We start from the raw sequence: 24,766 nt of genomic DNA, 5'->3' as shown, positions 1-24,766 counted from the left end.
CGCAGCGCGGGCCTCCTGCCCCAGCCTGTCACTCTTGCCCCCCCCCCCGCCAACTTCTCGAACCCACCTCCTGCCCCAGCCAGATGCCTCGGGGATATCAGTGCCAGGAGGGGAACCGTCTGCCGCCAGGAACCACCACCCGGTCAAGGTAAGTCTCCCACCCACCGTCACCCAGTCAAAGTCACCCACCCAGTCAGTCACCCACCCAGTCAGTCACCCACCCAGTCAGTCACCCACCCAGTCAATCAACCACCCAGTCACCCACCCACCCAGTCAGTCACCCACCCAGTCAGTCACCCACCCAGTCAGTCACCCAAAACCACACACCCAGTCAGTCACCGACCCCACCCACCCACTCACCGACCCACTCACCGACCAACCAAAACCCACTCAGTCACCCACCGACCCACCCAACCCAGTCACCGACCCAGAAAAGTCACCCAGTCACCGACCCAGTCACCGACCCAGAAAAAGTCACCCAGTCACCGACCCAAAAAAAGTCACCCAGTCACCGACCCACCCACCGACCCAAAAAAAGTCACCCAGTGATTGACCCACCCATCGACCCAAAAAAAATCACCCAGTCACCGACCCACCCACCGACCCAAAGTCACCCAGTCACCGACCCACCCACTCAGTCAAGTGTCACCCACCCACTCAGTCAAGTGTCACCCACCCACTCAGTCAAGTGTCACCCAGCCACTCAGTCACCCACACACTCAGTCAACTCAGTCACCCACCTAGCTGTCGTCAAGGGGGGGAAGCCCAACCCTGTCGCTCGCCCCCCCCAAAATTACATCCCGGGCAACGCCGGGTATATCAGCTAGTACTGGAAAAAGCGGAGTTCTTGGTTTATACATTTGGAGAGTGATATGAGCGGCCAACGCCTCCTGTAGGAAGACAAGACAAGCACAGCATTGTACCTTCAAATAGCGCACGTGGGGGCAACCACGGCTTCAAAATATAGTCATTTATTCAAGACCTCCAATAAAACACCAAATCCAATAGCACTAAATGTATTCATGTATTTATTCTTCCTCCCTTGTGTACAGGTGGACATTGCCATTGTGAAATATAAAACAAAACAAAAGCTCTTTAAAATAATTTCAATAAAATCTGCAACCCTGTCTTTTCCCCATTGTACTGCTTAGCAAACACTGCAGCTAGGGATTCTGGGTAATGACATGCAAATGAGCACAGTGACACACTGTCATTGCTCAGGATCACTGGCTGCAGTGGAAGCACTGTGTGGTAAGCGATAATGGGGAAAGACAGGGTTGCAGACCTGTGTGAGACATGCAAAAGCAGCACACGTGGCATTTTTATTTACTGCAAAACAATTTAGAAGCTTTAGGTACTTGGCTTTTTGATAGAAATATTGTTTACTAAGTATCTTCCAGATGCTCACTGCCAGGCGTGTGTACCCGATTGACACTGCCGTTGAAATGAGGAACGGTAACTTATGATTCACATCAGGTCGACTTAAAAGTGCCAAAAATGTGAAGTTACAATGTAAACAGTAATAAAGTGACTAAACAATGGAAAACATAATAGCTGGGTTGAATGGAGATATTACATTTTTTTGTATGGGAATCAAATTAGTACCATTAATTAGAGCTTCACTGTGTTGAAATCCATAAAGTATTTTGGATACAGACAAATGTAAATATTTAAGCACACAAATACAGTACATAATTATATTACAGTTGACTCCGTCTTTGGTCATAACTTCAAACATTGGAGGTAGCGCTGTTTTTGTTATGTGAAAAGAAAGGCCAAATGTCTAGGAATACATTGAATAAAAGCCCTTCTTTAACGGACTGAAATCTTGCATGATGTGCGATGTGTTAGCTGCAAATATATTCACATTTGTTATATTCACATATGTTTCTCAGAATTGGAGACAGTCTGCTATTGTATTTTATTTTTACCTCTTTTTCATTAATTTAGTTAGAATAATGGTATCATTATCCTGGTAACATGGGTTACTCACATCAGTTAACAGGGTGAACGTTTAAAGATTAAACAGCTGGTGTATGTATAGCATATTTCTCCCTTTATCAGTCTTTTTGCTGTAGCCTGGTTCCCTTATCTTTTGAGTATTATTAGCTAAATATTAGATTCATTTATTCTGTCGTCCACTTCTTTCAGGCTGACCAACATAGGAGGCGCTTAGTAATTTGGTGGCAAATCCATAGGTTGCTAGAAATGGGACTTCAGTAAACAGGACACATATCTTAAGACTAGAGATACAATACATTCAATATTCACACAAACCACAAAAGTGGTGAATTGTGGACATTGAATAGGCTGAGAAAATTGTAATGTTAGCCAAGTATTGGCAAAAGCAGATATTGCATTTCATCCCCTGCAGATTTTTGGGAGAGATTTGCAAAATGTTGAAGTTTTCAGAGTGCAGACTCCTCCTTCTCTTACCGTGCACCCCACAACTGGAACAGTCTACCGGAGACTCTCACAGCCGCCACCAGTCTAAGTTCTTTCAAAACTAAAGCTGTCTCACATTTTAATCTGGTCTGTAACTGCTACATACGCCTATAACATATATTATCTCTTACTGTGCATGCACTGTCTTGTATACAGTATAATGTATAACCCAGTTCACTTAATGTACCCATGTATTTGTCATCATAACTCTGTGCCCAGGACATACATTGAGAGTTACAGTACCTCTCGTTTTCAATTATTACTTCCTGGTAAAACATTTGATAAAATAAACACATTTTGACATGTTCGCAATCCTCTTAATGATAAAACTTTAGCTGAGTTAGCAAGTTTATGTTAAAATGAGGAAACATGTAAAGAAAGCTTTTTGGGACTCCGTGAATTTCTTAAGAAATGTGCAAAGGATTTGCACAGACAGTTGTGAAGTAAGGTAGCACAACACTGCCCGTATCGATGAGACTGCATGGGTTATCTGCATTCAAATATATCTGAACAAATTGTAGAGACTATAGGGGGGGGGGTATTCATTTAAATTGCGATAGTTCTGGGTATTTGAAGATATGGGTACCATTGATGAAGTACTGGGAAGCTAATGTTTAAAGATTTTTATTAATTTCAACTTTAACACAAAAATAGGCGATTGTAACGTGAACCAAGTCGAAATGCAAATGTATGTTTAATAAAGTATAAATGTTTGTACTGAAAACAGAGATAAGATGGAAATGTACCCCCCTTCCCCATATTTTTCTTTTGTACCCCTTCCCCCCCCCCTTCCTAAATATAACTTGTAAAAAAGAACAATAAAATACAAGTTTAAAAAAAAGTGCGATAGTTCCAATCGGGGTAAATATAGAACAAAAACCTGCAATTAAAGTTAATGGGAGTTTCCGTGCAATAGTGCCCCTATATATTTTTTTAGCTATATGAACAGAGTTTGTGAAATATATATTTCAGCAATCTTGAATCAGAGTCTAGAATTGCTCTTAACAGCCATCATTAAAAAAACAAAGACAAATAAAACATTAATGATGTACAATTATAAATATAGAAGTTGACATTGAATTCACCATGAGGACCCTCCTCAGGACAAGAGCCACATGAAACTGGTTGGTTAAATACATTTCTTCTATTTGCCAAAGATGTGTTAACCACATGGCTTTATGCTGTCTTGGACTTGGCTGAGTCTATTGAGGTAGACATATGTTACAGTGTTTCCCCCACCCCGTGGGAGATTTGTCCATTAATACGGTGTATGGTGCATGTACCTGTTGGCCACAGGAGGACTGAGTCATCCGCCGATGGTAGTGGGGACACAGGATCAGGCTTCTGGGGTTCATACCCCACACATCTCTTTAGCAGTGCAGCGCCTCCATCTGCTGTAGGCTCCAGGAACTGAAGGTGATCTCCCACGGTAGAAATGATTACTTCTCCCCCCAGTAAGGGGGAGTAGATCAGTAAATCAATCAATCAGTAATCAAGTAATCAGTAAATCAACCTGATTGTACCAGGGTTTACTGCCAGGAGGGAAATAGACTATTAGCCAAAGGTGGCATGGCTACACATATATAAGGTGAAATTGGAGCACGGTACAGTACCATGATAAATTGATGCAAAGAGGAGTATGAGGTGACACATTTATTCAGAATGATCAGAACATCTAAAACATTCTCAAACCCAGCTCTTTTTCCATTTATATGGAATACCATTGATTAATCACCGTTAATGGACAAGTGTCCATTTTCATTTTAAGTTCATTTGTTTATTCAGCATAACGCAAATGAGAATATTTATTTTTCTAGCTGAAAGTGTACTAAATGAGTTTACTTTACGTAACACATATGACAAGAAATTACAGCAGAGGGCAGTATAATGGAAATCACCTTGACAAATCCTTCTCACCTTTGCAGTGCAATGACTTCGGCTGGCAATTGAATAGGTAATTCCAGCATCCTGATGAAACAGGCGCTTACAAGGCACGGACAGGTCTCATGGAAACACCTATTAACAAGTGCGGATACAGTTTACTGACACTAATGTCTTTGAATATACACGTTCCAAGAGACTAGTGTCAGAGAATGATGACCCAATTTAAAGATTACAGGTCTGACTGGCAAACACTTATTTTTTTTCAGCAAGAACCAGTAATAAAGCTTCACAGATGCCACAGTGAGATAAGCTTAAGCAGTGAAACTCACACTTGTGATGAGTTCCAGATGAGGTTATTAGATATATGGAATTAAATCATTATTACAAAACCTCTTTTGGCTACAAAGAAGATGCATGTATGTGCTGTTTCCATTTTTAGAATGAGTCTTTATGATCCTTGTAAAAAAAAATATAGAATAATTGCAGGTTAACACACGTACATTATTTATTTGTTCATATTAATCCATTCCGTGTATGTGTATGCCTGTGTTTGCTAAATGGTTCCGGTTTGGAATACAAATCTGGCATTTCAATCACTGCGAGTGAGAATCATTTTAATGTAACGGTTTGGGAAACTGAGCAAGTAGAACATTTCAATAAGAGCTCCTTGTATTAGGCATGTCTTGGCTGCAAATTGTTAATTAGGGCCTTAGTTTCGCTAATACTGTTTGACTTATTTCCCACTGTGATCTTCTTTATACTCACAGTACCAATCCCCAGTTTGCTTCCTAAATGAACTCCATGATTGATGATGAACCTAAAACATACACTTAGAAATGGGTGTTCTTATCTAATCTGCCACACTGTGATTGTTGATTATCACAAAAGTCTGCACAATGGGGTTAAAATGGCTTAGGATACTCTGGAAGTGTAGCCTACAAATGAAATCAAGTGATATAGCAAGCAGAATTGTCTCAATAAAATATTGCTCTCAAAGAAACAGTATTTCTCATCAAACTCCCTTTAGTTAGTAGCAACTTTTCTTTTTTTTATGGCTTTGTTGCCAAGTTTTTCCCTTAAATGGGTGAACTTAAAAACAGGACTGACCCAATCTGATCCGGAACCATTAATCAATTCTAATTAGAGAAATAAACATATTGCATTAATGTCTACTATTTTGCTGTGGTCAATATTACTAAATGTGTTGTATTCTAAGCTAATCCAAAATGGTGTTTGTGACCCCCTATAGCAGCTGTTAAAGGTTTATAAATGAAACCACATTTTGAGGAAGTCACAACAGAGCATTGTGTTCCATATCACCTGTGGGAAATAATCTTTCAGGGGCTATTTAGCTGCTGGCTGAAAAAGTGATGCAAAAAAAACAAAAACTGTGCCATGTTAGTCAACAAAAAAAAAATGCCATTGTTTTCTATGGGATTTAAAAAATAAATACAACATCTAGTGGTGTTTTTATACCACTTTAACAGACATGTTAAGGAAAGAAGGCAGAAAGCTTTATTAATGGCAGAATCTAAATGTCATTTCCTTCTCCCATATTGTGTAAAGTGTACTGTTCGGCCTTGCAGTAATACTGTCCCAGATAACCCTGAGTTTTAGCAAGTCTTGGTTTTTATCACCCAAGCCAATAGATTTGCTCAGTGATAAACTGCAGTAACCTCTACAGGGAATGGTTTCTGCAAAACCACAACTAGCATGTCCTTGGTAATCTGGTCAGGTTGCCACCCTATTTGTAATGGTGCTGCTGGAATAGATATTAACCCATGACCTGTCGGAGCAGTGAATGAAACACCTAGCAATGCACTGCATTTTAAATCAACCTGTGCTTCCCAATTACAGGCAGTCCTCGGTTATCCAACGGAATCCGTTCTGGAAGTAGCGTTGGATAGTGGAACCATTGTATAGTGAGTCCCATGTTAATCAGTGGCGGTGAGCGTTGGATGCGTTGAAAAACTGCCCTTAGGGTTGAATTGCAAACTGTTGGATAACGAGGACTACCTGTAGTACAATTGGGATTCATCAACAACTGTGTCACTTTGTAATTGAAAATGCAGATATTTCATCACTGTTTCACTTCCGGAAACGATCACCCTCTCACCTGTGTCCCGCTATTCTTCACGGGCTCGTTTACGGCAAAATTTGGGCTAATGATTACATTTGAAAACTCTCAGTTTAGGGGCAGTATTCAAAGTAATACACTGCCCTATTTTTCAACGCAAAGGGGTAATATGAACTCTTTTCTACCCACAGTCACGTCCAGGGGGAAGAGTACGGGGTATGAATGAGCCCCACTGCATATTCAGCCATAGTTAAATATGTTTTGCAGTAGTAAGCAGCAGGCTGTAAAACAGGGATGAACATGCACCAGTATCACTTTCACAGTGAAACTGCAGGACATTTCTTAGCAGTGTAGCTGAGCAACAATTTCTGTTTGGAAACAATTGTTCACTCAACATATGAAGAATTTAGCTACACCCCTTATTAAATAGCAGATTGATATAATGTACCAAGCAGACACTACTATACTAGTTAGATTATGGATTTTGCACCCAGCCTGAGCTAAACAAAAAAAAGTTTGAAGGAAGTAATAATTGTAAAAAGTAATAGTTAATTTTGATATATTTATGTTACAGTTTATTATTCTGTTAAGCTTTGATATTTCTGACCCTGCCATTTATTGTGCTTGGTAAGAGAGTAGTTGAGCACATTGATATGATGGCAGTAAGCCAGAACACTTGATCCCATAAAGCTCAGGGCTTTAGGACCTGGTGGAAGCAAAGCCTGCTTATTTGACTCTGTCCTAGAAGGGAGGAGGGGAATGGAGCGGGGCAGGAGTGCGCATGCGTGTGAATCCACTCTGCTGAGCTGAGGATCTGGGATGGAATGAAATGTAACAAAACAGCAGAACCTTTGTATCTCTTTAAAGGAGCCGCTGTCTCTTTACTAAAGCAGCTCCCAGCAAGGACTCCCCCCCTTCTTCTCCCCCCCAAAAGAAGAAGACTCCTCACCTACATCCAGAAAACATCCAACAAGAGAGCAGAGAAGGATTTGGGAGCAAGATCATTGGAGAAAACAAGGAAATAGAAGAAAAGAAAACTTTTTCTGGGAATGAAGCATGGATGTGATGGGGGGAGATGATTTCATGGGGGTCTGGGAGGTGGGGGTGTGGATGCCTGAGCCTCAAAGTTGTGGGGTGATGGCTTGAATGTGACCTGTCACAGGGGCAAAGTTTGGGACGGTGCAGATCCATGTCACTTGTATTGTATTGAACCTATTTAGCAGGTACACTACGTGTTTGTGTGTGCTGGAAGACCAGCTGTACCTATTAAACATCACAGCTTTGGTGTGGGGGTAACCAGCATAGGTTTTGGGGACATCCAAAGAAACTGCTTGGAAGTATTGGAGTAGAGAGTGGTACCTCTCCTTCTGTGCCATGCCGGGGGGGCTGCTCCTATGAACCAGCTGGTTCCTCTCGGGGTGGAGGACACTTGTTTTTAATGTTGGATTTTAATCACCATGGCTAAAGTGATCCAGAAAAAAACCCACTGGACATCTAGGGTGCACCAGTGCGCGGTGAGCAGGGGCTCCGGGGGGGAGCTGCCGGTGCTGGGGGGAGCGGAGTACGGAGAGTTCCTGTACCTGGGAGAGGTGGAGGAGGAAGAGGGTGGGCAGGTAACAGGAGGAGAGCTGCTGCTGGAGGTGGCCGGGCTGCCCGTGTCGGGGTTACCTCGCTATGACGTGCTGGACATGGTCAGGAATTGCAAGGAGTCCGTCCCGCTGAAAGCTGTGAGACAAGGTAAGGTCACCTCTCCCCATCATCATTATCATCATCAGGGTGCTGGGGGCATCAGCCTATAGGGGCAACACTGACATGCTAAATGTGTTTAGTGGTAATAAGTATAGCTGTCAAGGTTCAATGACCTAATGAATGTACAGTATATATACACATACTGTATGATATATGTATATATCTGTATACACACGTGTGTGCATAAATACATATATCTGTTTATGTAACATCAAATTTATTTACATGTTTTATTTGAAATATATATATATATATATATATATATATATAAATATATATATATATATATATACACACACACACACACACACACACACACATTGATTTATGATGTGTGACCCAGGATATACAGTCGTTCGCCACAGAACGGTATCATCTATTCATTCTTGATATAAAAAAAATGAAAAAAAATGTGTGTATAGATAGGTGTGATTCAAAATGATGAAATAATCCTGGATTAACCATTTTAGGGCCAGTGTACCCAGCAGAATATTATTACTCCGCAAAGCGTTGCAGGCCCCTCTGGCACTGACTGGGTTACACAAAACATGTTCCACTGTATGATCTCTATGCAGAACAAACCTAAATCTACTGACAAACTTTGATATAAAGTAGATGGAGTGGGCAGCATTGTCTCAGCATAGGGTGAGATGTGACAGAGGCCGGACTAGATAAAGTATGAAATAATTGCAAAAAGTACACTCCTACAACCGATATCAGCAGCATTGATTACATGACAGCAGTGAATCAATTTATCATAGTGAACAAGTATTTTTTAATAGAATTCAATATTAATGTCTGTACAGCATTTTATAATGTATCTCAATATAACATGTTAAACACGTGGCTGCACATTGAATGTGTAATGTAATCCAGAAGTAGTTTCATATAATAGTTCTATCGCATGTACATTGTAGCCTTAAAAATCCTTCATGGCCAAAGCATCGTTATCACATTCAATCTCTTTAGCATTAACTGAAGGTGGGAACATTTTTCACCCAAGATTTGCTGCGAAAAGGCAAATTTTGGAAAATTCGTCAATCTAATTAGCGCTAATCTATTTTTAAAAAAACTTTATTTTAAAAAATGGGCATAGATGTAGAAAAATGTTTTAAAAATATGAGAATTTTCTAAGTTTAGCCTGCAAAGTGAATTTTGTGATATTTGCCAACCTCTACCATTAACCATTATATTTGGTGTGAAACTTCATCCTGGTGTTATTGCCATGAATAAAAGCATTACAATTATGGAGATGCTTTAAAAATATAGCAAATAAAAATCCCACTTGTGGTGCATTTGCATGTTTCACACAGGTCTGCAGTCCTGTCTTTCTCTATTATTGCTTAGCAAACAGTGCTTCCCCTGCAGCCAGGGATTCTGGGTAATGACACCCAAATGAGCACAATGTGTCACTCTTTATATATTTAAAAATATATATTTAATCGGAGTTCAGTAAATAATGCTCTTGGTTATTTCTTTGTTACAGATATAGAGAAATAAATAAAAGCACTGTTGGGGTTACGTTATTTAATTTATGTAGTTCTATACAGCTAAAGAAGGGCTTATTAGAGCAGCTGACCCATATTTTTCCATATCTATTTGGAATGGTTTTGTCTGCAGCACACAGTATTTATTTGAAAACCAGTGGAAATATGTAATCAATACCAGCAGGCATTTCATTGGTCAGGTGTTGTGGTAACAATGCTAAACAGAAAATGAATTTTCTGAATGTGTTTATATTTACAGTACACACACGGCTGGTGTATACAAGAAAATGATATGAGATGACGGAAGTCTCATTTTGCTTGGGGGATATAGTTGGTGTTATCCACACTTTTACCTGGTCTATAGAGGGGTTTGTGTGTGTGTAGACCGCTTTGTGTAAAGTTTCTACCTACTATACATGGATTTGGAGTTACAGTAGCTTATCTTTGGATGGTAGAAAAGCTTCCCGTCAATATTTGCACACCGGTTATTATGAGTGAGTTCCGCTCACTCCCTTTGAATCACCCCTCATTTGGATGACAAGAATCACTGGCCCCAAAAAATAACATTAGGCCTCGCAATTAAAGTTATTTCATTTTAAAACACTTTATTTGTTAGCCTCTATTTTACATAAGAAAAAACTCAAAGCGGAATCTATACTATAAGCAAAGTAGGTTTGAAAGTTACTAAGTTGGAGACAGGAAGGAATTCATTTTTCCCCTTAGGAGACATCATTGGCTGATATGTCACTGGGGTTTTTTGTTTGCCTTCCTCTGGATCAATATACTGTAAGTACAAAAATAGGATAAGTATCTGCCATCTAAATGTAGCATAGGTTGAACTTGATGGACATATGTCGTTTTTTTTCAACCTTATCTACTATGTAACTAAATGCAGGATTGTAACGAAAAGACATGTACTGTACACTTCTCTAATAAAAAGACTTAAAACCTCCACTTTATTTGGCCCGAAATGCCTCATGGTTTTGATGATAGAAGCTTTTTAGGTTGTTTTGTGTTTACTCTTTCTGAAAAAAAAAAAATGTTTTTCAATGTTATTTGTAATTGCAGACAAAGGGTTTGCATATTTACCACAAATGGATATTTAATGAGGCGTATTTGGCATAATGGGTCACGGGCTATAATCCTAACTGTTCATTGGGAGTTATCAGCACATAGCCATAACTAATTATGTGGATATTGTTTGGAATGGATTGATATGACTGCAAACATTAATTATTGTGGACTTTGAGATATTCTTCAAATCTTGTGTTTAGAGCAGGGGTTGGCAACTCCAGTCCTCAAGGGCCACCAACAGGTCAGGTTTTGAGGATATCCCTGTTTCAGCACTGAGCCACCTATGCTGAAGCAGGGATGTCCTGAAAACCTGTCCTATTGTTGGCCATTGAGGACAGGCGTTGCCCACCCCTGTTTAGTCTTTGGGGACATGACTTGTGGCCCAAAACGTTGTTCATTAAACACCATATAATCTTCTGAAAGTGCAAAAGGATTATCTTAGGGGTTTTTAATAACCGCCTGGTCATACTGTATGAGCTGAGCTTCTCTAGTTGTTAATATAGGTAAGCTATATACTGTAGTAGAGGCAGTTTTATTGTGCTGGCTGGCAATGTGCATCCACGACTATACAATTACTACCAAGTGTGCTGAGATCAGCCTGCTGGGCTTTGATTAATAGACATTAAACAAAATTAGAAAAAGGATTACGCTGTTGGATAAAATAACTCCTATTTTTACGATAGGCAACCGTATTTGGCTAAGCCTGGAATAAGCAAGATGTTTGTCAGCTGTGACTATGTTACGTGCTTTCAGCATGTGTGATAAATCTGGACAGATACTCAGATTTGTTTTGGAAACCAACTTATGTGGTTTTCACAGCATAGCTGTGTAGTTGAAAGCTTTGATGTGGTTAGCAATACTTTCAGTGGACTTCGTCTAATTCTGTTCTCCTGATCTTTGAGGACATTCCTAGGATTGTCCATGACGAAGGACCAATGGCCGGTTAAAAGAGACCCGGGATTGACCAATCATTGTTAAAGAGCCAATCCAAGAGCGCTATTTTTTTAAACATAGGACTGGAGCAGGGGGTCTCCGGAGCTGAACCCCATTAATTTCTGCTGCGAGTACCCCCTGCTTCCAGAGATACTTACCTCTGAAGGGGGTGCCGGTATCTGCTTGCTTTTTAAAGCTCCCCTTCACGTGGGCCGGCAGGAAGTCGTAGCGGATGAAGTCATGGCTTCCTATTGGCCCGCAGGTCGTTGGCACTTTGAAAAGCAGCCATAATGTGAACCCAGCTGGAGTGGCTACCGGCACCCCGTATGGATGCATTTATCTCTGAATGCAGGGGTTTCCTGGAGCTGAAATTAATGGAGTTCAGCTCCAGAGACCCCCTGCTTCAATCCTGTGTAAAAATAAATAAATAAATAAATTAAAAAGCGCTTGGATTTCCTCTTTTAACACTTGTTCTTTTGTGCTGTGCTCTATCATCTAACTAGACTGATTTAAAATATATATATTCTGATGTAACTGAAACATGGGAGGAAACCGCATCCCCAATGAGATTGGTGACTGTGTTCCCTGCGAAGGAATAACATAGCATTTTTTTCCCCCCTCCTGTCAATCTGGATAACATTCCATCATATATCTTATTTTATATATGGTTAGTATCTGTGTTTTATCACTTTGGCTCTTGAGTTCTAATTTAAGGGTTTAACATTCCCCTCCCTTTTGTATGTAAGAATGTGCAAGCATTGAAGACGCATGTGAACAGCATGCAGGAGGTATTTCTAGAGCTGGAATGTGATGCTGGGAGATACACACCCTTGACAGGTGAAAAGGGCATTCCATATCAGTGTTCCCATGCTGGACTTTGAACAGGAACTCCGAACAGGCCTTCAAAAAATCAGCATGAAACTCCAAGCTAGTGCCAGAAATATGCTGGTTCTGCAGTAGTTTTAAACGTTATTTTAACGATACAATTAAAATATGCATAACATTACAGCACCTGCAATGCTTCTGCTCGCCAATAAAAGCCACCTGTATCGAAATAAGCTAGTGTTCAGGGAACGATGTGAAATGTAGCAAAGTAATGAGGTCGCTTCATTTTGAATGCTTTAAGACTTTCCGGTAGCAAACGGGTTAAACCGTTATCTGGCAAACGCATTGCTTGCGATACTTGATCAACCTGTTGTGCTGTCCTGAAGAAGGTCCCTTGTTCGGAAGCTGCAATTCCAGTGTAACGACGTCACTGTCCTCGCTTGGGAGGGAGTGTAAATAAGCAAGGTGGACAGGAGAAGCAAGGAATTATGGGAGAGGAAGAAGCATTAGGGTCCCCCTAACACAGGGGTGGGCAACTCCCAGTCCTCCAGGGCCAGCAACAGGTCAGGTTTTAAGGATATTCCTGCTTCAGTCTGAGCCACTGATTGAGCCTCCTGTGCTGAAGCGGGGATCTCCTTAAAACCTGACCTGTTGGTGGCCCTGGAGGATTGGAGTTGCCCACCCCTGCCCTAACACAGTGATAATTCTTATGTCAAACTGTTTATACATCAGTAGAGTTTCAGATTTGGAAATACAATTGGTATACTGTAGCAATTATTCACCAAGGTTTTCATGGCATTGTTTTACTGTAGTTCAAAGTTGATTTCATGTGAGACTGCAACAAAACGGCCGTAAGTGGTTGACTGTGGACCTACAACCTTCAACGAGTCTCTTTTATACTCCTAACACTGTAATTAGAAAGCACGCTCTGCACGGCAAGGAGTGTTTTTGCCGACACATCTTTCAGTACAGCACAGTGTACATTGCAGCATTAGGCTTTGGTCCCGCTGCGTCTGGCGGCGCGCGCGGCCGCGTGCGCGTTCCTCACCAGCAGGGGTATCCTTCTTGAGCCGGTCCCAGTCCCCCCTCGCTGCACGGCTCACAACGCGCTGTGACGCGTCAGCCGGCAGGGGATGCAAGAAAATTGTGATCCCGAGCGGTGACGTGGTGCGCTGATGAGCCTCTCAGCGGCGGGAGCGGGAGCTGTCAGAGAGCTTCCTCCACAAGGTAGGGTGTGTGTGTCAGCGTGTGTGAGGAGGGCATTTGTGGGGGGAGGGAGCGGGAGCTGCTTGCCTTCCAGCAGCTCGCAGCAGCTCCCTCCTGCAGCCCGGGAGACTGAGCCCGTGGAGGGAGGCGGGGGGGGGGGGAGTAGCGGGTCCCTCTGCTCAAACCACGCCCCCCTGCACAAACCACGCCCCCCTGCACAAACCACGCCCCCCTCCGCTCAAATCACGGCCGCCGCTCCCGCTACCTACAGACCGCAGATAGCGGTCTGTGCCTCTCAGAGCGCTGCCTGCATGCAGTGTGGGCGCGCTGACTGAGGGGGCGGGGCCGTAGCCTAAGGTTAGCTCCCCAGTGGTCACGGCAGTGTGCACACCGCACAGAAGAAAATATTATTAATGCAGATCTTTAGGTTTTTACATAACTTTTTTTTTTTTTTTAAACTTACACCATCTTTCTCTCTATACACAAATGCCTTACAATTCAGTGATGTCCCGTTTATTCAAATTATTCTTAATACTAGGCAGTCATGTAAAATCCTTTATAAGGACGTGATAAAGATGGGGAAGTATTTTATTTTTATTTATTTGCATGAACTGCTTTCAAATGAATTTGCTTCACCGTAGGCGCAGGCTTCTTTTATATGTAATCTGCTCATTCATAGTGTCAATACAAACTTGCAGGGATAACACATGGGTTATTGCTGCCGTGCTTTGAACACTGGATTTGATCATTGTAGTTACTACCTTACAGTTCTCTGTGTAGTTTTGCTTGTTCGACTTGTTGGACCGATTCTTTCTAAGTGGCTTTTGACCATGGCTCATTGCTGCTGTTCCAGGAAAACTCTGGAGGGTACAAAGTGATTAATGCATGTTGTAGAAAGCAATGCATGAATAACTTCCATTTGTCTTTCTCTTGCCTTAAGTCTCCTTACAGAAAGGTTAAGGTAGCCTTCTCCCCCCTCCCCCCCCCCCACCTCACCTCATGTACCTCTGACAGCCGATTGATAGGGAGCCATACATTTTCTTCAGCCAGGGATGGGGGGTTGCTTAGCAACTCATCCCTCCCCCACTTCATTGGCTGGTGTGGAGGTGCAGCAAGGAGAGATTACATTAGCAATCTTCTATTAGGAAAGTGATATGGGGAGGTTACAGTTACCTACTGCACCTTTAAACCCTTATATTTTGAAGGAAATGCCACCTTCTGCCAGAACCAACTTGACCTTTTTGAGTTCGATGTAGGTTTCCTTGCTCCCTGTTTTTAAACCCTCATTGCTGGTGGATTCCATTACCTAGCAAATTGGTGCTTTTCCGGCTGCTCCAGAAATGTATTTATTTATAAAATATTTTACCAGGAAGTAATACATTGAGAGTTACCTCTCGTTTTCAAGCATGTCCTGGGCATAGGAGTTAAAATGGCAAATAATACATGGTTACATAAGTGAACAGGGTATACATTATATACAAGACATTGCATGCATACTTAAAAATAATATATATATTATGGGCGTATGATATAATGGTAGATTGGTCAATATATTAAAATGAGAGAGACCACCGTTTCTGCTTTACCTTTGTCTATTAGACATAATAGAGGTATTACAGTATTATGAAGCTTTAGCAGCCGCCTCCTTATTCCTTTGTTTATCTTAAATGTGGGATCGTACCAGGAGCATGGGTGTACCATATTGTATTAATGTACATTCTCCGGAGTTCAGTTCAATAAATCCTGCTGCTTTCGAGACAGGATTTCAGAGCGTGTCTTCTCCTATGAGCAACCATGGAAGGAAACTCTGTTGGCGAGCAATGCACTTTTACTTATATATTTCCATTGATTTATTTTTCTTGACATTTAGTGAAGAATTTCTAGTCATTTTCATTAAGTACCTTGATTTATCAGACACAGTAGGAAAAGTGTGGCAAGCTAACCACACAATTAAGGATATTTGATCACAAGCACAGAGAAGAATGCATGGATTTTAACTCCACTTGTCTCTGTGGTTAATTAACTTCTTCCCATGGTTTCTTTGGGGAAAGCCAGCAGGATGCTAAGTTGTATAGGGAGAGGTAATAGCAGCAGAGAGAGGTAGGGATGACACTTTATAAATCATCAGTAAGACCTCACCTATCGTTCTATGTTCAGTTCTAGAGACCATATCTCCAGAAGGACAAATTGGAGATTAGGCAAAGTAGGGCTACAAAAAAGGTTCATGGTCTTATCTACTTATCAGGAAAGACTGAAGGATCTTCATATGTACGGCTGAGAGAAGAGCGAAGGGGGTATAATAGAAACTTTCAAATACAGAAAGGGTTTCAACAAAGTACAGGAGAGAAGTATGTTCAGAGAGAGAGAAGTGCTAATAAGAGGTCATGTGCTAAAGCTGCAGGGTGGGAGGCTCGGGAAATGTGAGGAAGTATTTTTAATGGAAGGGTGGTGTGATAGTGGAATAGCTTCCCAACAGACATGGGAGGGGCTAATGAAGTAAGGGAATTAAAAAATGCTTGTTATGGACATAAAGCTATCCTAAATATAAAAGAAAGCCAAGGATCATACAGGGTCTGAGGTCTTACAGCTGATAGGAAAATGGACAGACTTTGTGGTTCTTGGTCATGGGGTCTGACACTCCCCCACGATTTAGTGGCTTCGTCTGCACGCAGAGTGCTAATTTTCTAGGGAAGATCGTGTCCTGGGCATCCAGACATTCTGCACCAGGGCTGGACACAATATGGTGTTGGGTCAGGGCTTGACCCAGCTGCCAAAAGAGAAGCAGATGATGTTGCGGCTTTATATTGGTGGCCCCGTGTCCATGTTTATAGTCTCGTGGAGATATTTGTAGGTTTTTTTTTTTTTTTTGTGCTGCAATATAACGAAACCTGTCTGGGGGGTCCCCAGGCATTGGGGGATTACAGAGGAACTCCGCAAGAACTCCTAGTTAAGGTGAAGTTACAAAATATTTTTATTTGGGGGGAGCTGTTGCTTTAAAGACTGTTCAGAAAGGAACACACCTTGTAGCGAGTTCCCCACCAGCAGGGGAATCCTCGCAAGCCGGTCCCGGTCCCCACTGGCTGCACAGCTGACTACACGCTGTGGCGCGTCAGCCGCTAGGAGACACAACAGAATGGTGTTTCCTAGCGTTGACGCGTCACGTGGTGTGGCTGTGAGCCAATGGGGAGGGGAGGCTGCGGGAGGAGGGGAGGCTGCGGGAGGAGGGGAGGCTGCGGGAGGAGGGGAGGCTGCGGGAGGAGGGGAGGCTGCGGGAGGAGGGGAGGCTGCGGGAGGAGGGGAGGCTTCGGGGAGCGGGGAGGAGTGTGGCGTGAAAGCAGCGTGAGTGCCTGTCTGTGTGTGTGTGTCTGAGTGCGTGAGTGCCTGCCTGTGTGTGTGTGTGTGTGTCTGTGTGTGTGTATGTGTGTGCCTGTCTGTGTGCGTGCCTGTCTCTGTCTGTGTGTGTGTGTGTATGAGTGCGTGCGTGCCTGTCTCTGTGTGTGTGTGTGTGTGTGTGTGTGTGTGTGTGTGTGTGTGTGTGTGTGTGTGTGTGTGTATGTATGTATGTATGAGTGCCTGCGTGTGTGTGTTTTTTTAACTTACCTGCAGCCCGTGGCAGCCCGTGGAGGGAGGGGTGGGAAGAGTAGCGGGTCCCTCCGCTCAAGCCACGCCCCCCCCTCCCTGTCAATCCTCCCACTCCCGCCCACCTCCCGCTCCGGCCCCTCACGTCATGGCCGCGCCCCCTCACGTCATGGCCGCGCCCCCCCCCCCCGACCCGTTTGGCCACGCCCCCCCGCTCCGAGAAAAGTATCCTGTAGACCACAGATTGCGGTACAGCGAGTTGCACGCGCCGCCGGCAAGCAAGCCAGCCATGCGGACGCGTGCAACGGGACCTTAGCCTTACTGATGTGTACAGGCATACCCCGCATTAACGTACACAATGGGACCAGAGCATGTATGTAAAGCTTAAAGTGAAGCACGCCCTTTTTTCCACTTATTGATGCATATACTGTACTGCAATCGTCATATATGTGCATAACTGATGTAAATAACGCATTATATACAAGACATTGCATGCATACTTAAAAATAATATATATATTATGGGCGTATGATATAATGGTAGATTGGTCAATATATTAAAATGAGAGAGACCACCGTTTCTGCTTTACCTTTGTCTATTAGACATAATAGAGGTATTACAGTATTATGAAGCTTTAGCAGCCGCCTCCTTATTCCTTTGTTTATCTTAAATGTGGGATCGTACCAGGAGCAACAGGCTCTATAGTCTCCCCGCTTGTGCACAGCTTCAGTACAGGTAGGGAGCTAGTATTGCTGTTCAGGACCTGCTGACAGGCGCATGCGCGAGCTGCCATTTGCCTAGTGGGCGATATGTCCTTACTCGCGATTGTACTTAAAGTGAGTGTCCTTTAAACCGGGGTATGCCTGTATGTAACTTTTAACCGGCTCTTAAGAAGTTTACATATGTACATGGCTTTGCTCAGTCTCTCATACCTTGTAAGGGTGATGGATCCATGTTGGCTGGGCGTAGATATGTAAGGGTGATGGATCCATGTTGGCTGGGCGTAGATATGCAGATGGAATAATAACGGGTGCCAGGCACTTTTATAGTGCAAACAGGAGCTGTATTAATAGCTGTTGATAATGCTCTTAACATTAAGACATTTGTTACTATATACATTTTAACTGGTGAACAAACAGGTTTGTTCTCTAATTCTTCTGTAGGCAATCATTACTCATGCTAGGGAGGTGCTTATGTTTTGTTACTGTCTTCTTAAGTTGCCATCTTTTACGTAGCTTCCGTAACTCTTTTTATATCAATTGGGCCCATCTTAGGTTACCCTTACATGAACTGTAGGATCACTATCCCGGTTCAAGGTACTTTGTAACTCTTTTATGCATTCTGTTTCCGAGACAACAGGGGGCCCCTCAGCAGGGCCGCTCCAATTAGATCCCAGGGTTACTATTGTGATACCCCTATAGGATGTAGGCTTCCTCTGTAGTAACCTGTAAGCTTCTGTACTTCCATGGCTACAGACGCTAACTGGATAGGAGACTTCCCCCAACTACAAAACAACAAACACAGACAGGACATCATCACTATACACAGGAACGTCTTTACATTACCAACTGTGTGGCTCCTCCAACTGTTACTCCCAGGAACCTAAGTTCTAGAACCTTCAGTCTTGCTAAGTATACCCTGATGGTGATGTCACTGGTCACCATGCATACAGTGGGAGTGGCTTCTTTCCTGCTTTCCCATTATACCATGTGATGGGAGAGGGGCATTACTCGGCATGAGCCCACACATTAACCCCTTAATTACAATAGTAGCTCTCAGACACAAATACATGATTATGGATAAGGCAGAAGAAAAGTATTTGGATATAGTTAGTCTTTTTAATAGCCTCCAACGCATTTTAAATTTAAGTTGCTCAGTGGCACAACACAGAACACTGTGTCCTGGCCAGCAAAAGCCTTGACAGCAATTTAATTATTTTTATTTATTTTTTAAATGAAACGGACACGGCCGGGCCACCTGACTCACCGGGCCCGAGGCACAAACCCCGGCAGACCCACCCTGTTGGCGGCCCTGCACAGAACACAGCCTCACCTCTCTGCTCCATACTTTTCCTCCGCTATTTGGCCCTACCCCCAGGCTCTTGCCACCACCTCCTGATTGGCTGAATTACACAGCAGCAGCCAATCAGGATTGAGGAAGCTGCCCAGCCCCCTAGCAGCACCAGCTCTGCTCTATGCCTTCTCAGGGGAAATCCCACGATTGGTTACTTTTTCCATAGAGGTAATACCGGGCACATACATGACCGGTATTATCTCTCATTTTTTACCGGACAAAGTAACCAAATACCGGGCAGTCCGGTTCAATACCGGACACCTGGCATCCCTAGTTGTCACAGTCTTGTGAGTGGGATAGGGGCATACCTCCCAATTTATTCCAAGTCAACATTGTAATGGAGATATAAAAAAATGTATAAAAAGTTTACTAACAGATCAGCGAATACAAATACAAAACCCGGGCTGGGCTATTCTCACTCAGTAGACCTAGATGTCCTGTAGTTTGTAAATATGAGATAAGTGTGCCCTGTTGATGTAAAATAAATTAATTCTTGCTTATGGAAATAATACATTTTCCAACAAATATATTGAATCCTGTCTGAATGACTTGTATGCTCTGAGAGAAATATGGCAAATAACAATAACACTTGAGCACATTCACATGTCTCAGACAGCTCTGCAACCCAGCTTTTCACCACTATCTCTTGGCATACAGTGCTTCCACTGCAGCTAGGGATTCTGGGAAATGACATGCAAATGAGCACCCAAGTAGGAATATGCAAATTGGCTCTATTAAGTTCTCATTTAATTATATTACCACATTGCGCCCAAATCTTTACGCGCCGGAGGGTCATGCCACCAACATGGCCAGGGACCTTCAGACACTTTCGCATCACGTGACCCGCTCTTCGGAGGCATCTCGTGATCAGGTTTTTGTTTTGGCCGGCGCCCCCCCACCCTATTTCTTCGCCCTCCCTGCAGTGTGGGGCGTGATTGGCACATACAGCCCTTAAAAAAAACTAGCCCAATTACATACACTATATGTCATAAGGGCCTCCGGGTGACACTTTGCTTGACATACACCGAACGTCATTAGGGCACTGAAGGGGTTAACACGCTCAAACTTGACAAGAACAGTCGGATTTACCCACATGTTTGTGTAACAATGTAACAGCTTCTCTGCTGTTCTAAAGGATGTTTAAATGTCTAATTTAAAACAGCCGTTTCCCACCCTGCCCCCCTCTCCAATTTTATTACCCAGATAGGAAGCAGGGGGTCCACGGAGCTGAATCACGTTAATTCCCACTCTGAGGAACCCCTAGTTCCTCACATACTTACCGGTAAAAGTAGCACTGTTACTTTCTGGTACTTAAATCCCCTGTGTCAAGTTGGCCTTTGCGGCTTCCTATTCGAACCCATGGCGCGTTGGTATTGAAACCGCCATTTTGAAACGGGAACATGTTACTTTTGCCACCAACTATTTTAGTAACCAGGAGCTTCCCTGAGCTGAAAATGACGCTCCTGCGACCCCTGGGTCATATTCTGGGAAACAAAGAGGGGGGAGAGGGAATGCTGCTCGAAAATGGTCAATAGCGTTGCAAATGTAGGTTTTAAGCACTTTGCTATGAACAAATCATTACAACATACAGTACAGATGAACGGCTAATCAAAGGTTTATACATGTGGTTTATTTAAATTTTTATATTAAAGTGTTGTGTATATTATTGGCGATATACAAATATAAATATACATATACACACCTAAACGAGACGGTGCCGTTCATTAGTCAGTGAAGGGGTTAACGCTGGGACGGCAGAGAGCGTTGTTTACCTTGTGCTGATCTGTAAAAGGCTCTTTTAAATATTAACTTGACTGGGTGACCAGTTTATGCTGCACTATGGTAACAGTATCTGGCGAGGAAAAGCCAACATTAACCCCTTCATGACTTCCTCGTACATTTTGCTCCATTACGAGGCGAGTTATTTTCTTGGCTATTACATATGATGTCCAGTTTTCTTTTCCTTCTTTAAAGGAGGACGAAGGAGCTTGTCACGCGTGTTAAGGTACTTTGCCAGGTAATGTCAGGAATACAGAAGGGAGCACTCGCATGGACATTTTTCAGATCAGTGTTGATCTGCTAATGAAAGGTCCATATAAGGCAGGGATGGCCAACTCCAGTCCTCAAGAGCTACCAACATGTCAGGTTTTGAGGATATCCCTGCTTCAGCACAGGTGGCTCAGTCAAAGACTGAGCCACTTGTGCGAAAGCTGGGACTAATTAAGCCACCTGTGCTGACGCTGGGACAGATTGAGCCACTTGTGCTGAAGCAGGGATATCCTCAAAACCTGACCTGTTGGTAGCTCTTGAGGACTGGAGTTGAACACCTCAGAATAAAACAACTGTAGGGCAGCCCTTATATCTGTCATGCTTTGCGGTTTCATTTACACACTGACATTATTATATGGGTGTGTAACGGAGCCGAAAGAGCTTCAACAGTTTATTCGTAAAAATAAATAGCATTATGTCATTTTTTTAATGATCAAGGAATTATCCAGATTCGTGTGTTTGTGTAACCTTCAGCCCTTGACAATCCACTGCTGGAAGAAGGTTTCATCCTCCCATCTTACTTTTGGCGTTGTCTTTCTTCTAATCTCTCTTGGAATCCAGTCGAGTACAATCTCCAACGATGGGCATTTCTTCTTGCTATATGATCTACCCACTGAGCCTTTAATTTCTTCACCCTTGTGATGGTGTCACAGACTTTTTAATGCTTCCGAACCAATTTAGTGTTTTCCCCGTCTTTGTGTTATACCCAGCCTAGTGTGTGTGTCTGTCTGAAACATTACTATTTAGATTTGACATTTGTATGTTTATATCCTTCATGCAGATAGTCACACTCAGGGGCTCTCACATATGTGTAATTGGGGTAATTATCAGCAATACTACATTTTGGTATTGGGAAATTATTAATCTTTTTGCTGATGACCTGCCAGTTGAGATTACTCTGGGTACAATGTCACCAGTGTGATATATTTAGGTTCTCATTCCTACGTTTCTCCCCATTTTTTTTGTAGTCCTTTATGATTGGTCCTTTATTGCATTGGTTTTTTTTTCTTTTTCCAGGAGGTTTTTTTTCCAGTCTGTTTCCATGTATGTTATTTTAGTTTCAATTGTTAGATGTGTTTGATTAAAAAATTATTTTGGTTTATTATTCCATTCATATCTTTATCTCTTTTTTTTTTTGTACTATTTAGGAGATATATCTGAGTGCTTTTTTGGGGGGCTTCTTTGTTCTTGGTGTTGTTGATAGTTATTCTGCCCTCTAGCACCGCCAGTCCTGATTTTATTTGCAGAGACTTTTTCTGGCTATGGACTTTATTCATTTACAATGGTTGTTCTGATTCCGTTATATATATCACAAACAAAAGGAACAAGAAGTCTCAATTTGAGCACATAAAATACCCCTGAAAAAAATTAACTTTAATATATTCAATTATAACAGCATAAAACATATAAAACCAATGAGGCGGTACTCCAAAATAGACAAAGTAATTGCAAACCATACACTGCAAGCACATGGGTCTAAACTTACACGCTAATATTACAATAATACAGCTAGAGGTATGAGATGAGTCATCAATATGAATATGACCTAAAGGACACACAATTTATAACTGAGGACTAGATATCACAAGCAAAACACACACACACACACACACACACACCAGAAGATATGTCACAAACATGAAATCACCCCCCAAAATAGTAGGAGAACTGGAATGTGTGAAAAAAGAGCTGAGTTATAATAGTCCATACTCAATGTATAACAACAATAAGTTATCAAAAGATCCGCTCAGTTAAGGTTAAATACTGTCCTAGTAGGTTCCTTAGAAAGGGTCTTGTCGTCAGAGTAGCATACAAAGTCCTTCAAAGCACAAAACAACATTTTTTTTTGAATACTTATCCCCCATGTAAGGTACTATGTGCAATCGGAATTCTGGCATCTTCCTGTGGTCCCAAACCCAAAAAGAGCGGTGCCTGAGGTAGTTCAGTTCCTATGGTCAGCAGTAACAGATAGTGCACATCATAACGTCTTGGGGTCCGCAGCAGCCCCCACTCTACACGTGTTTTGCCATAATAGCTTCTTCACGGATATATAATTTGTGTGGGCCCACACAGACTAGCGCCCCTTCCCCATCCCATGGTGCAGGGTGAATAGACAGAATCATAGCTCTGCCCTCTTCTGCCCAGTGATATTGACACAATGGCAGGATATATATAGAGTGGAGAGTTTTCCAGGTCAGGTCCCAGGAGGAGTTGAAGAAGAGGGTTCTCACTGTGAATAGTGGATATAAGTTTACAATATAGATATGTATAGCATATTGTTTTCTAGTTGGGGACAGTGCCCTGTTTAGATAATATTCACAGACATGGCTCTACACTTCTTCTGAAGGTTCACAGAGAGGCAGCCTCTGCCCAGAGGGGGCTCCACAGGCCGCAGCCCTGAGGCATAATTGGACAGTCCCATCGGAGGGTCCATTGCTGACTCTCACCTAGAAGGCCACGTGGTGGCATTCATCACCGAGATGGGGATGCTGATCACAGGCAGAGTAGTGCACGGCCCGGCAGAGGGCCAAAGAATATGGCACTAGTGATGCAATAGGGCAGAGGAATCATTTGGGTAACAGGAGTTAGTAAAACCTCAGCACCTTCCTTTGCGGGCCGAGATAGGGGCAGCTAGGAAAGAGGATACAGAGAGCACACACAGAGAACAGTGATGAAACTATACACAAAGTAAAGTGTATAGGATGTGACAAAGACGGTATCAACTGGGATTAATAAAGATGCTGTTTGTATGAATAAAGTTCCTGGCGCCCATCACTACATTAGCAACTCCCAACCTGCACGAATCCAGCACCCTGACAAGGTAATCAACACTGAGCAACCCAAGTTAAGAGACATTTGATGTGCAGGAGGGTTATACATATATATAAATTCTTCCCAGAATAAAAAGTGTGTATATATATACTTTTTATTCTGGGAAGAATTTATTTCACCATACTTAAGAATCTTTTAACATCTCTCTGCTTTCTGGGAGTATGTCACGCAAGGTACGTATATAGATACCTAGAAATATTTGTTAAAAATAGCCTGCATACTTTCTTGTAATTTAAACTGGTTTCGTGACACTGTTTTTTTACGTTCCTGAATGATACCAGACATTCCAGTTCAGGTAGTTCCCCCTCTATCACCGGCAAACATTTATACAATTCAAATCTAAACATTAGCGCAGTGCGAGGCAATGTCAAACCATTTGCAATGTATTTCCTGTCACTGTACATTCTGATGAGCCAGCTTAACCCTTCCGCTTCTTAGTGAAGACTGTTTGTTTGTGAATGGGTTAAAAAGATCTCAGTGAAGACTGTTTGCTGAAGGAGTAGCTTGGTAGTAAGAACACTGCTTTTGATGTGGGAGAACCTGTTTTAAATGT

At 42.5% G+C, this 24,766-nt stretch overlaps 1 protein-coding gene across 9 annotated transcripts in view; it reads left to right on the top strand.

Annotated features, from left to right (window-relative positions):
- The first annotated feature begins 7,200 nt into the window (after positions 1-7,200).
- Positions 7,201-24,766, top strand: part of MAGI1 (membrane associated guanylate kinase, WW and PDZ domain containing 1) — a 379,816-nt gene continuing 362,250 nt past the window's right edge. For 6 of the 9 annotated variants that reach the window (XM_075574262.1, XM_075574265.1, XM_075574268.1 and 3 more), the window contains exon 1: positions 7,202-8,143. In XM_075574262.1, coding sequence (XP_075430377.1) covers positions 7,864-8,143 — 280 coding nt within the window. In that variant the 5' untranslated portion in view covers positions 7,202-7,863. Of the gene's footprint in view, positions 8,144-24,766 lie in introns of all 9 variants that reach the window. The other 3 variants (XM_075574269.1, XM_075574266.1, XM_075574267.1) reach the window with 1 other exon arrangement.

The sequence above is a fragment of the Ascaphus truei genome, chromosome 17, assembly GCF_040206685.1.
Source record: "Ascaphus truei isolate aAscTru1 chromosome 17, aAscTru1.hap1, whole genome shotgun sequence".
NCBI lineage: Eukaryota > Metazoa > Chordata > Amphibia > Anura > Ascaphidae > Ascaphus > Ascaphus truei.
This window is presented reverse-complemented; position numbering and strand designations above follow the sequence as displayed.